Source organism: Acinonyx jubatus, chromosome D3, assembly GCF_027475565.1.
Source record: "Acinonyx jubatus isolate Ajub_Pintada_27869175 chromosome D3, VMU_Ajub_asm_v1.0, whole genome shotgun sequence".
Classification (NCBI taxonomy): Eukaryota; Metazoa; Chordata; class Mammalia; order Carnivora; family Felidae; genus Acinonyx; species Acinonyx jubatus.
In genome coordinates this window covers 22,891,242-22,904,313 of record NC_069392.1, presented here as the reverse complement: position 1 = coordinate 22,904,313, position 13,072 = coordinate 22,891,242, and the positions used below count along the sequence as shown (strand labels likewise).

Sequence of the window (13,072 nt, the reverse complement as noted above, 5' to 3'; positions counted from 1 at the left end):
CCAGGAAGTCACCACACTCCCTTCTTTATGTGGTTTCCCTGGCCATGAATACACCATTACCTACAATACAGGAATTATAAGGAACAGCTAGGTAAACGCATCTGAAGGTGTTCTGCATACTATCAAGTGCTCTGCATTAGTTGCTGCAAAATCCAGTCCCTGTCCTTGGGGCCTTTATGACGTGGTGGGCAGGGAAACACAAGTACGTGTAAGAAAAGGACAGAATTAGTGACAAAACACAGAGCAAGAGCTGCACATTCAGGGCGGTGGGCTGCGGTGATGAGGGAAGGCAACAGGGAGACCTTGAACAGGTTTTTAAGAACAGGTTTTAAGAAAAACAAGCCGATAAACGGAAATGAAGAAAGGGACATTCCACGCAAGGACAACGCAGGAGCAAAGAAGAGGCAGCAATACTACATATGATCTGCTCTGGCAACCACATGCAAAGTAGAGGCTGCAAACCAGCGACAAATTCAACAATTCCCACTTGCAGGTGCATGTTACTGGGACAGAGCTTATCCGCAGTGTGTATGTGTTTGTTTAACATCATCTAGCGATAGAAAACAGCGAGATTTAAAATAAAAAATCCAGATTTCCTGTCCTTTTAGAAAACCAGTAGACCTGCCCACACTGGGTTCCATTTTCTCCAGCGGGCAGCAATCCTCTGGAGTTTCTGACAGGGTTCACATCACAGCCACTTCATTGCCTGTTGCCTTTTTGACCTTGCCTACTTCACTTACCCCACTACCGCCTGACCCCAGCAGCATCTGAGCATGGGACCCCTCTGTAAACAAAGCCCTTCTGTTTGGAAAGGAGGTTCAGGAAGAGAGCTGTAACAAGGGGAGACACAGGTCCCTAAAGATCCCCTCAAGGAGAGATCTGAATTAGACCCAAGCTATGAAGCCCCCCTCCGGCTGCCGCCTGGCCTGTGCCTACACACCTGACATCTTTGCCCACGGTCATGGACGCAATCACTTTCTTTACCGCCTCCTTCTTCTTCTCCTTCTTGTCACTGTTGAGCTCTGCCTTCAGCTCGAAGATCTCCCCTAAAAAAGGAGGGACGCATGAGTGATCCAACCCCACCCTGCCGGGGGGCCATTCCCAATCTTCCAATCCCAAAACAATGAGATTGTTTAGGTCCTTGGTCTCAGTGACACAGGCAGCAGAGAAGGACAACTCTTAGGAGAGGAATCATCAAGAGGGAAGCTTGGAGGTCGTGCTAGACTGAACAGAGGCAGCTGTGGAAGCTACAAAGGTTCTGACACAAAGTGTGAGGGCAGGTCCTGCTCAGCCAGACGGTTAAACACGTTCAGAGGAAAGTGCTCCTCAGCCACCCCCACCCAAACCCCCAAGGCAGTGTGTGATGGAATCTGAGGACTGAAAATTGGAAGGGAGAGCGTAGGATTTGCTTGATTCCCACACTTGGCTTTTCCTGTTTTCCTGAACCTCCAGTTAAAACAGCGCACTCAGGGTTTCACTTCCTGAGCCACATGTGGTTGTTCAGCTCTGAAAACAGGAATTCAGCTGCCTCACAAGGGCTCGAGCACGTAATACACTGTTCTTAAGAACTTGATGATCTGGAAAAAACAAATGAGGAAATAGGGTTGTTCAGGGCCCAGATAACCCCACTGACGGTTACAAGGGCAGACTTTGGAATGAGACAGGCCTCCTGCCCTCACAACAGCCCGCCAGGATTTCCTGAGCCTCTCTTCAAGTCAGGTGCCACACTAACTTTTCCCCACTTCTCATTTCATCCTCATGACAACTCTGCATTTCCCATTTTGCAGATGAGCACCTAGAGGCTGTGAGAGGTTCAGAAACTTGCCCAAGAATATGCAGCTAGTATCAGATAGGGCCAAGATTCAAAACCGGGTCTGCCAGCTCCAAAGCCCACATGCTCGGGCCAACCAAGGACATCCCTTTGCTTCTCTGAACCGGCTTCCTTGTCTGTACACTCTCTACTTTGGCTGGAACAGTGAAGTCTCTCATTTAACACTCAGAAGTAAAATGCTCATCTCAGTGCCAGCACTCAATGCCCTGCATGAAAGGAGACTGTTATTATTAACTTGCCATGTGACCTTTGGCTTAGATCCCTCTTTTGTAGGAGTGTCCCAGGTGGGAATAAAGCAGAGATCTAGATGGATTTACAGTGAGAAAAAAAAAACTTGCAGGTTTTTATCATGACTGAACGATGTGGTGTTCAGGAAAGAACTTAAGACGACAGACAGCAAACAAAGTTAATGAAGAACAGTGCCCAGCACAGCCCAGGGCAAGGCCACACTGAGGATATTGCTCAACAGAACCAGGAGGAATCTGCAAACCTTGCAGTTCAGACTCTTGATTCTACAGGACTGAAGGAACACAGGCCCTTCTCCTCAAGAGACTGAGGGGGCCACATCTCCCTGCTGCAGGATCCAACAGACCACGAGGACTCTGACCCTGGCTCCTGCTGCAGGGCTGCCCCTGCTTTGCTTAAAGTGTTTGGTCAGATTCAATACAACTGGCCGTCAATTGATGGATCTAGGCCTGCATCAACCCAGTTCTAAGAAGACTGGTGAGATGAACCTGGGATCTGCCTGTTTCTGAAATCTCTCTTTCCTCGAATGGGCCCCAAATCCAATCGGTCACCAAGCCTACTGCCTCAGTCACATACCACGCACCCAATTCTCTCTACCCACAATGCTACCCCCACCCCACTGGCTCAGGTACTATTATCTCTCATGGGAGCTTTAGTAACTGGTCTTCCTGCTTCGCCCCAATCTTCACCCTCTTCAAAACTTTATTAGAATCTGCCTTGCACCTCCTCTTGCTTAAAACCATCACTGATGTCTGATTGGGACCCAGGCATCCCTCTGCAGACATTCTCCTCAAAAGAAAACCCACAAAAACCCCACCACTGATGCCCCAATACACTTAGCAATAGGTTCACCCCCTCCAGCCCTGCACACCTCTCCAACCTTCCATCACACTCTGGTAACTTGTGCCCATGTGCTTTCCTTGGGCAGAGCAAGAGCTACCCTCCCCTCCACTTTCTTATCTAGCTAGCTCCACCCAAGGTCCTCCCACAGCCCCGGGTACTGCCCTTGTCATAACACCTACCACCCTTTAGTGTGATTACTATTTTTAATAGACTGTCTTCTCTGCTTAACTGCAAGCAAAGCCAGGTCAGAGACTCCAGTTTGCCGCCTCCACTGCACAGGGAAGGGGCTCAGTAAAAACCGGCTGACCAATAATTGAAGTGCTTGGTAAGGGGCAGGCTGCAGGTCCCGGCTCAGCTGTCTCAGCTGTCGCGACAACAGACTCTTTTCATCTGGTCAGCAGGCCTGTGTCAATCTCACTTGGAAGGAAGGAGGGAGGGAGGAAGGAAGGGCCAGTCAGAAAGAAGCTTACAGGGTTAAAGCACATTTGTCAGACACTACAACCACCTGTTTTCCAGAAAGCAGAAACAATACCCTACAACATAAGACTAGCTTAGCAAATTTCAGTGCAGCAACTCAGCAGACTTAACATTGAGTTGTTAGAACTGTGGGGAAATGGTTAAGATAATGTCAAATGAAAAACAGGATATAAATTCTGACTTCACGTAAAACATGTGCCCATGGATAAAGACCACACACACACACACACACACACACACACAATATCGCTGTGGGGTTACTGATAGGATTGTGTGCTTTCTTTCCTCCAGCAAAAAACATTGAACGTTAGACCATGGGGAACAAACGAGGGTTTTGTTCCCCCCCTACACTTGGAGCTAATGCTCTTCCCTTCCTGAGGTTTAAAAGAAGTGGTCAATTTCTTACACCATCAATACTTCAATTTTCTGGATCCACAGGGTTAAAGATGCTTGGGTAATCCCCACCAATTGCTTCTAGGCCTCCACCCCCTACCGCAAGCCCCACCCCAGCAGGGAGAAGGCAGAAGGGTGGGGCACAGAAAGGGTAGGAAGAGACCCCACAAAGAAATAAACAGTACCTTTCTTGGTGGTGGTGAAATATTTTGAGTCGGTCATTTTGGTCCCTTATCTGTGGCCAGACTCTGCAAGACAAAAAAAAGGGGTGACTTTCCATTGTGTCCATCCTGTTTTCAGTTACGGAGCATAGGAGGAGAAGGGAAGGATCCAGCACACATGTGGTGTGGGAAGATAGCTTCTTATCTCTCTCCTGGGAAAAGGGGCTGTTAGATAATGGCTGATCAGATTTTGGAAGGTCATTCTGAGGGAACTATCAAATTTCTGAATGTGCATATCCTTTGACCCAGCAGTTCTACTTTTTTTTTTTTTTTTAACTTTTTTATTTTTTGAAAGAGACAGAGAGAGAGGGAGACACAGAATCCAAAGCAGGCTTTAGGCTCTGAGCTGTCAGCACAGAGATCGACATGGGGCTGAAATTCATGAAGTGTGAGATCATGACCTGAGTAGAGAAGTCAGACGCTCAACAGAGTGAGCCACCTAGGCACGCCAGCAGTTCTGCTTCTAGAACTCTCTCCCACAGAAATACCTACACACAGATACAGGGGTTTTACTGCAGCACTGTCTGTAACAATACACTGTTGGAAATTAACTCAAATACCCATCAATAAGGGAATGGCTAAGTACTCTCGAGTCCACAGATTAAAAAGCACTTAGTTACAGCCACCCCTTCGTGGTGCTCACTCCACCCAGCACTGTCCTAAGTGCTTCACACAAATTAACCCATTAAAGCCTCATCACAGCCTCATGGAGGTACTCTTGTGATCCCATATAGTCAAATGAGCTTGGAAGATGCCAAATTTGAAAAGATGGGAAGATTTCTTCTCTCCCCAACTTTTCCGAGCTTCTCTAACAGTGGTATGCACTATTCGTCTCTAGAGAGGGCTAGAATCTATCTATATACTGTAGACTCTCCAGCATTCCTCAAATCTAACTGGCCAGTTTCCTCAAAGCATCTGTCAGGGCATCTCCCAATGACTTTTGTCACAGTGTGAAGTGCTGTTCTAAGGCAACAGGACAAAATACCAAGGCACCCTTGTTCATTCAACATTTTCTGAGTATCTACTATGTACCTACAATAGTTCACCTTGATGAACAGATGAAGATTAAAGATGCTACACAGGGGCCAAGCACCCTGGATACATGGCAGAGGTTCTTGAGGTGGTTCTAACGTTTAGAAGCATCCATTTACAGAGCCCCTATCACCGACAAGGGTTTTACACATATCATCTCATTTAATCCTACCAATAAGATAACTGGTTTTTAACCCTATTTTACAGATGAGGAAACTGAGGCTCAGGGTTGTTAAGAAACTTGCCCAAACATGGCTTGTAAATGGCTAAACTGAGAGACGATCTCAGGGCTGCCTGAGCTCAGCAGCTGTATTCTATCAATGAAGGAATTGTTTCCCCTACCTGAAAGGGAGGACGGAGCCCTGACGGGCTAAGGACTTGGTGCAAACACCATGAGACCTTCAAGTACAACTGTTCAGTCCTACCTGTAATCTCACATGGTACAGAAAACCACACAACCAAAAAAATACGAATTTGAATGGAAAAAACTCACTCACATTGTCCCTTTTGTTGCCTCCATGGAAGAGACTTAAACATAGAACCCATGGAGGGCGCTTGTGATGAACACTGGGTGTTATATGTAAGTGATGAATCACTAAATCCTACTCCTGAAACCAATATCATACTACATGTTAACTAATTAGAATTTAAATAAAAACTTGAAATCAAAAAAACATTTAATAAATTCATTACAAATAAAAACATAAGGGCACCTGGCTGGCTCAGTTAAACATCTGACTCTTGACTTCGGTTCAGGTCATAATCTCATGGTTTGTGGGATGGAGTCCTGTGGTGGGCCTCTGCACTGACTGGTGCGGAGCCTGCTTGGGATTCTCCCTCTCCCTCTCTCTCTGCCCCTCCCCTGCTCATGCTCTTTCTCTCTCAAAAATAAAAATAGGGGCGCCTGGGTGGCGCAGTCGGTTAAGCGTCCGACTTCCGCCAGGTCACGATCTCGCGGTCCGGGAGTTCGAGCCCCGCGTCAGGCTCTGGGCTGATGGCTCAGAGCCTGGAGCCTGTTTCCGATTCTGTGTCTCCCTCTCTCTCTGCCCCTCCCCCGTTCATGCTCTGTCTCTCTCTGTCCCAAAAATAAACATTGAAAAAAAAATTTTTTTTTAAATAAATAAAAATAAATACACTTAGAAAACAACAACACAGAATCCATTAACATCTTCTTTCAATGCGTTACTATGCGGGGCAAGATGGAGGTTAATGGTGGGATGGATGTGAGAGGTCAGGATCAGTTCAAAAGTCTCTGGAAACAAAGCTGACATAGCTCCTCTTCAGCCCAACTGAATTCTCCAGACTAAGCTTGTATTCATGGCACGATGGCAATGAGACTGTTCCCCAACTGAGACACCCATAGATCTCGTCTTACTAATCAAAGGAAAACAAGCATGTGCTGTCTCAGGGCTGCCTTACATCCTTTGTAGATCCCGTCAGAATAAAGGAATAAAGGCTTCGCTGACAAAACAGTACAAAGAGGAAAATGACAATTCTACTTTCCTTTGGGTATAAAAAGGGATGGTGGCACTTTCCTGTAGGAGGTGTAGGAAAAAGCAGAACAGACCGCGGCGTCTGATGATGGCAGACCCACAGGGGGACTCTAGCTTGCAGGCTGTGGCAGCAGCAGTCAGGGCTGTGGCAGGAGCAGTCAGGGCTATGGACGGATCCACCAGGTCAGCCCGGTCCATGGGTCCATCCATCCTCCTTCCTCACACCCGGCCCAGGGTTCTGCACATGGCCAGTGTTGAGTCTGAGTTGATAGTTGTTAAAAGAAACGAAAAGGGGCCAAGGAACATCCCCAGGAGCCTCAGCTTGCTCTCTGACAGCTCGGTTATGTAACTATTTAGCATTTGTTTCCTACAGGAGTTTACTTACACTGAAAATAATTTTCTTTTGAGCACACATGAAGCCATTTTCTCAGAGAAATCGCACCAACCTACAGGGGTTTCTTTTGGAGTGTTGAGAATGAGCAGGTAAACAAGATCATGGGATGTCTGCCACACAACAAAGGGCTGTATGGCTTCAGGAGTCACAAGCATGAACACAACTAGCAGTGGTATCCAAAACAGAAGTACCCCATTTCTCCAAGTTTAGTCTAAGAAGAGGGATCAATGAAAGCAAAAGGGGCTAAAAATTATAGACCGAAAGAATCACAGTAACATATAAACCCCTCCATTGCTAAATCCAGAAGGAAATCAAAGTGAACAAAAAGCAAAAACTACCTTAGATGTCTAATGTCTGCGCTGCCCAGAAATTCTTCTTTCTCCAACAGAGGAGGCTGTCGGGGGCTTTCCCTTTATCTGCAGGCACAAAACATCTGGGGGCCCCCTCAATTCCCAGAACACAACCTCCTGGGGACAGATCTGTGTGGTATGCAACCACTCAGGTGGAAGAAAGGGTAAGAAGCTTCTCTTTTGGGGGATTAAAAAAAGCAACAGAGCCACAGGGTCAGCTAATTAGACCCCTACAGCTGCTGTCACCCCTATAATGCTGAGCTTTGATGACACCCTTCCTTTTATAGGTGCTAAGCAACTACTCACAACTTAAACTGCTACCCAGCCCGGGTGCTGGCTGCTTCTTTTCTCTGCAGTGTCTATTTCGCATATCCCTCTGCAGAGGGCCCAAGGGGACTGATGATGCAGAAACTGTATCCCTCTGAAGTTGTTTCACATATAGGAAAATAAAGTGAAGGAGGAAAGGGTGGTAGGGAGAAGTGAAAACGCTTTTGCAAAGCCACCCAGAGCACAGATTTTAGAAACCTCCTTTCACTGTGGAAGATCAATGACACCTGGTTGATCTGCTAAAGGTGGTTATCTCCTGTGTCCTTTCTCTGCAGTTGCCTCTTAGATGTCAGTGCAAAAGATTTTTCATTCTTTCTGAAGCAATGGAGAAAACCCTACAGTTTGGTCTAAAGGACCAGACTTGCAGATGCCTCAGGAAAGGCTGGTGCTTTCCCTGGCACCGCTCAGCTATCACCATATGCTGTGTCCCTACTAATGGAGGCCAAAGGGGTTAAAGACCTTGTGTGATGGATCTGATTGCACACATGAGCCACAACTGAAAACAGGCAGCCAATTCAGGCAAGAAAAAGCGTAGGGTTTGGATTCCATCTTTGGAAGTGGCAGGACGCACTTTAAAAAACAATTAATTGGAGGGAATTTTTGGTTTGGAAACTGCTCTGGCCAGTGTGATGAGTCACTTTTGCTAAGGAGACAGCATTCTGGGCTGGGATACCCCTCATTTTCAGCATTTACAGGCTAAGGAATGCCTCAAGGGGAGGGAAAGTCAAAATTAAAGAGGGGTACACCTGGAAAGACTGGTTCTGTCTCTGAGGAGCCACAGATGCTGTGCTCACCTTAAATCTACCTTCCCACACTTGCAAAGTTATGACTTTGATCCCATAATTCCAGGACGAGTCCCTAGTAATTTTACTTAAAAAAAAAAAAAAAATCCTACCCACACTCCTGCTTTCCCCTGCCACCAGGCTTAAAGCAAAGAAACTGAGTAACAGAGTAACAAAGCCTGAAATGGAGTAGTTTTATGTTTTCTAAAAGAATTTTAAAGAAGTCCTTGGTAAGGGGGCACCTGGGTGGCTCTGTTGGTTGACTTCTGCTCAGGTCCCAATCACACAGTTCGTTGAGTTTGAGCTCCACATCTGGCTCACTGCTGTCAGCCTGTCAGAGCAGAGCCAGCTTCAGATCCTCTGTCCCCCTCTCTCTGCCCCTCCCCCACTGCACTCTCCCAAAAAGTAAGTAAATATTAAAAAAAAAAAAAAGTCCTCAGTAAGAAACACTGACACATTGGCTAGGACAAAGATATAATGCAATCTAAGAGTGGCAAAATGAGGTCCTAGGAAGAAAATGGAAGAAAAACTCATAAAAACATTCCCAGCTAAAGACTTTGAAGTTTAGCCACTGGAGTTAGAGTTAGTTAGATTTAAGGAAAAAAGTCCTCAACACTTTCTAAATTTGTGAGTCTTCACACATCCCATTGTAGTTTTATGAACAAGAGATAAAGAATCTCTTTTTGTGTTTTAAGCTAATAAAACGTATTTAAATGTACAAAAAATACATGAAGAACATTGAACATATTTTAAGTTTTCTCCAAGGTCTCAAAATTGCTAATAACGGTAATTATTTTCTTTTCTTTTAATCATTAGTATTTTTTTAGTAGGCTTCATGCCCGGTGTGGGGCTTGAACTCATGACCCTGAGATGAAGAGACCGAGCCAGCCAGGTGCCCCAACAGTAACAATTTTAAAGGAAAGAACACTGAATTGATATTAGTTTACTTCATCTCTATGATCCAATTCCTCTCTTGAAAAATGGGGACGTCAGCACTTGTCGCTCTTAGTTCACTCATTTCTTCCGACAGGGGACAATGTGGGAATGAAAACACACTGACAAGTATAAACATTGTAAATGTTGTGGGATTCCATATACATGAAATTCTAGAATAAGTAGAAGAGCAAAACTAACTTATGGTGGTAAAAGTCAGATCAGTGGATGCTTCTAGCTGAGAAGGACTGTCTTGAACGGGGCACAAAAGAACTCTAGGGGTGGGGCGCCTGGGTGGATCAGTTGGTTGAGGGTCGACTTCGGCTCAGGTCATGATCTCATGGTTCGTGGGTTCGTGAGTTCAAGCCCCACATGGGGCTTGTTGCTGTCAGCACACAGCCTGCTTTGGATCCTCTGTCCCCCTCTCTCTCTGCTTCTCTCCCACTCATGCACTCTCTCTCAAAAATAAATAAAACATTAAAAAAAAAAAAGAACTCTAAGGGTGATGGAAATGATCTATTTTTTTAGGTTTTTTTTTTTTTTAACGTTTATTTTACTTTTCAGAGAGAGAGAGAGAGAGCGCGCGCACAAGGCAGGGACAGAGAGAGAGGGAGACACACTTTGAAGCAGGCTCCAGGCTCTGAGCTGTCAGCAGAGCCCAACGCGGGGCTCGAACTCACGAACCGTGAGATCATGACCTGAGCCGAAGTCGGATGCTCCAGCCAACTGAGTCTACCAGGCCCCCTATGATCTCTCTATTGACACACTACTGGCCAGACTATATGCTCAAGAGCTGAGCATTTCACTTGGTATAAATCATACAAATATTGTATTTTTTTAAATAACAAAATAAAACTCAATGCTGAAGAAGAAAAATAGAAAATTGTATACTCTAGAGGAAATAAAGCCTTTCTGAGTATGACATTAAATCAAGAAATCTAGGGGCGCCTGGGTGGCTCAGTTGGTTGAGCGTCCGACTTCAGCCCGGGTCACGATCTCGCAGTTCGTGAGTTCAAGCCCCACGTCAGGCTCTGGGCTGATGGCTCAGAGCCTGGAGCCTGCTTCCGATTCTGTGTCTCCCTCTCTCTCTGCCCCTCCCCCATTCATGCTCTGTCTCTCTCTGTCTCAAAAATAAAATAAACATTAAAAAAAAAATTTAAAAAAAAATAAATCAAGAAATCTAGGAGTTCAATTATATAAAAATTAAGTTTTCCTGCATGGCCAAAAACATAATAAAAAAACCCAAAAATATGATAAACACACACAAATTTTAATCATATTGCAGACAAAAGCCTGTTTGCCTTAATACATAAAAAGTGTCTAAAAACAGAATGGCAAAGGATGCGGTGTGTTTGGAGAAAATGAAGAACAATGGTTTAAGCTTACTTATAAGAGAAATTGATACTATAATGAAATACCATCCATCAGCCACTGGACTGGTAAAGACCCAAAAATCTGATAATATGCCATGCTCATGCTGATGTGGGAAAAAAGATACCCTCATATGATGCTAACGAGGGTCTATATTGCTACAGTCTCTACATCAATTTGGCAACAGCTCTGAAAATTGCAAAGGTGCTGACCCTTTGACCCAGCAAGTCTGTTTCTAGGAATTTGTTTTATTTATATTTACACACACACACACACACACACACACACACTGCGTAGATCATGTAGTTATTCGTGTAGCATCCTTTGTAACAACAAACTATTGTAAACACCTTAAATGTCCTTCCACAGAGTGCTTGTTTAAAAATTATGGCACAACATTGGGTGCCTGGGTGGCTCAGTTGGTTAACTGTCCGACTTCAGCCTAGGTCATGGTCTTGCCGTTCCCGAGTTCAAGCCCCGCATCAGGCTCTGTGCTAACAGTTCAGAGCCTGGAGCCTGTTTCAGATTCTGTTTCTCCTTCTCTCTCTCTCTCTCTGCCCCTTCCCCACTCGCGCTCTGTCTCTGTCTCTCTCAAAAATAAATAAACATTAAAAAAAAAAAATACGGCACAACAGGGCACTTGGCTGACTCGGTCGGTGGAGGGTGTGACTCCTGATCTCGGGGTTGTGAGCTCGAGCCCTACTTTGAGGGCAGAGAATACTTAAAAAAAAGAAGGAAGCAAGCAAGCAAGCAATCAAGCAACAAGCAGACACCTGGGTGCCTCAGTCGGTTAAGTATCCAACTTCGGTTCAGGTCATGATCTTACAGTTTGTGAGTTCAAGCCCCGCATCAGGTTCTGTGCTGACAGCTCAGAGCCTGGAGCCTGCTTCAGATTCTGTCTCCCTCTCTCTGCCCCTCCCCCGCTCATGCTCTGTCTCTCAAAAATTAATAAACGTTAAAAAAATTAAAAATAGGCGCGCCTGGGTGGCTCAGTTGGTTAAGCATCCAACTTCAGCTCAGGCCATAATCTCACGGTCTGTGAGTTGAAGCCCCACGTCAGGCTCTGTGCTGACAGCTCAGAGCCTGGAGCCTGCTTCAGATTCTGTGTCTCCCCCTCTCTCTGCCCCTCCCCTGCTCATGCTCTGTCTCTCTCTGTCTCAAAAATAAATAAAAGCATTAAAAAAAATTTTTTTTAATTAAAAATAAAAAGAAAGAAAGAAAGAAAGAAAGAAAGAAAGAAAGAAAGAAAGAAAGAAAGGGTAAACAAGAAAAGTTAACAGTAGTTTCCTCCAGAAAAGAAGCTGGATTGCCAAGGGATAGTGAGAGACTGACCTTTCATCACTCACCAGCTTCTATCTTGGGAATTTTCTACCCTGTGCATATATCACCTCTTTTTTTTTCTTCCAAGATTTTATTTAAATTCAAGTTAGTTAACATATAGTGTAGTATTGGTTTCAAGAGAATTTAGGGATTCATCACTTACATATAACACCCAGTGCTCATCACAAGTATGTATCACCTCTTTCAAATATAATGCAGGGTTTTTTAAAGTTTATTTGTTTTTTTTTGTTTTTTGTTTTTTTTTTCAACGTTTATTTATTTTTGGGACAGAGAGAGACAGAGCATGAACAGGGGAGGGGCAGAGAGAGAGGGAGACACAGAATCGGAAACAGGCTCCAGGCTCTGAGCCATCAGCCCAGAGCCCAACACGGGGTTCGAACTCCCGGACCGCGAGATCGTGACCTGGCGGAAGTCGGACGCTTAACCGACTGCGCCACCCAGGCGCCCCAAAGTTTGTTTTTGAGAGAGAGAGAGAGAGAGAGAGACACCACGCATGTGCATACGCACAAGCAGGGGAGGGGCAGAGAGAGACAGACAGCAGGCTCCTGAAGCAGGCTCCAGGCTCCGAGCTGTCAGTGGAGAGCCTGCTTGTAGGGCTCAAACTCACAAACTGTGAGATCTTGACCTGAGCCGAAGTCAGACACTTAACTGACTGAGCCACCCAGGCACCCCAAATATAATGCAGTTTACAAAACAGGGGAGCATCTGTTGAAAGCACTGTTCCCAGCCCCATGCTTATCCTCAGTCTCAGCTCAAACACTCCAGACCCAGAGGGGTAGAGGTCTCCCCGACATTTGACTCAATCATATTATGGACTTCTCCACAGCCCTCCTCATGACTCTAATTTGGGATCTGTCCTGTTTAATGCTGTCAACCCAGTGACTGGCACTATAGCTGGCACATTCCAGGAGCTCACCAAATGTTTGCTGACAAAATGAATGAAAACGCTCCCAGAGAAGTCACAAAACCAGGGGCCTATAACAAATCAAGATAAGAGGGCTCCCTGATGAGAGTGACGATGGGGCAGACCAGGGACAT

At 45.5% G+C, this 13,072-nt stretch overlaps 1 protein-coding gene across 6 annotated transcripts in view; it reads right to left on the bottom strand.

Moving 5' to 3' along the window:
• Positions 1 to 13,072, bottom strand: part of AP1B1 (adaptor related protein complex 1 subunit beta 1) — an 85,556-nt gene that overhangs the window by 31,974 nt on the left and 40,510 nt on the right. For 4 of the 6 annotated variants that reach the window (XM_053206108.1, XM_015083642.3, XM_015083644.3 and 1 more), the window contains 2 exons: positions 3,976 to 4,038; positions 941 to 1,046 (listed from right to left, as the gene is read on the bottom strand). In XM_053206108.1, the coding sequence (XP_053062083.1) occupies positions 941 to 1,046; positions 3,976 to 4,012 (143 nt within the window). In that variant the 5' untranslated portion in view covers positions 4,013 to 4,038. Of the gene's footprint in view, positions 1 to 940; positions 1,047 to 3,975; positions 4,039 to 13,072 lie in introns of those variants that run through there. The other 2 variants (XM_053206109.1, XM_053206106.1) reach the window with 1 other exon arrangement.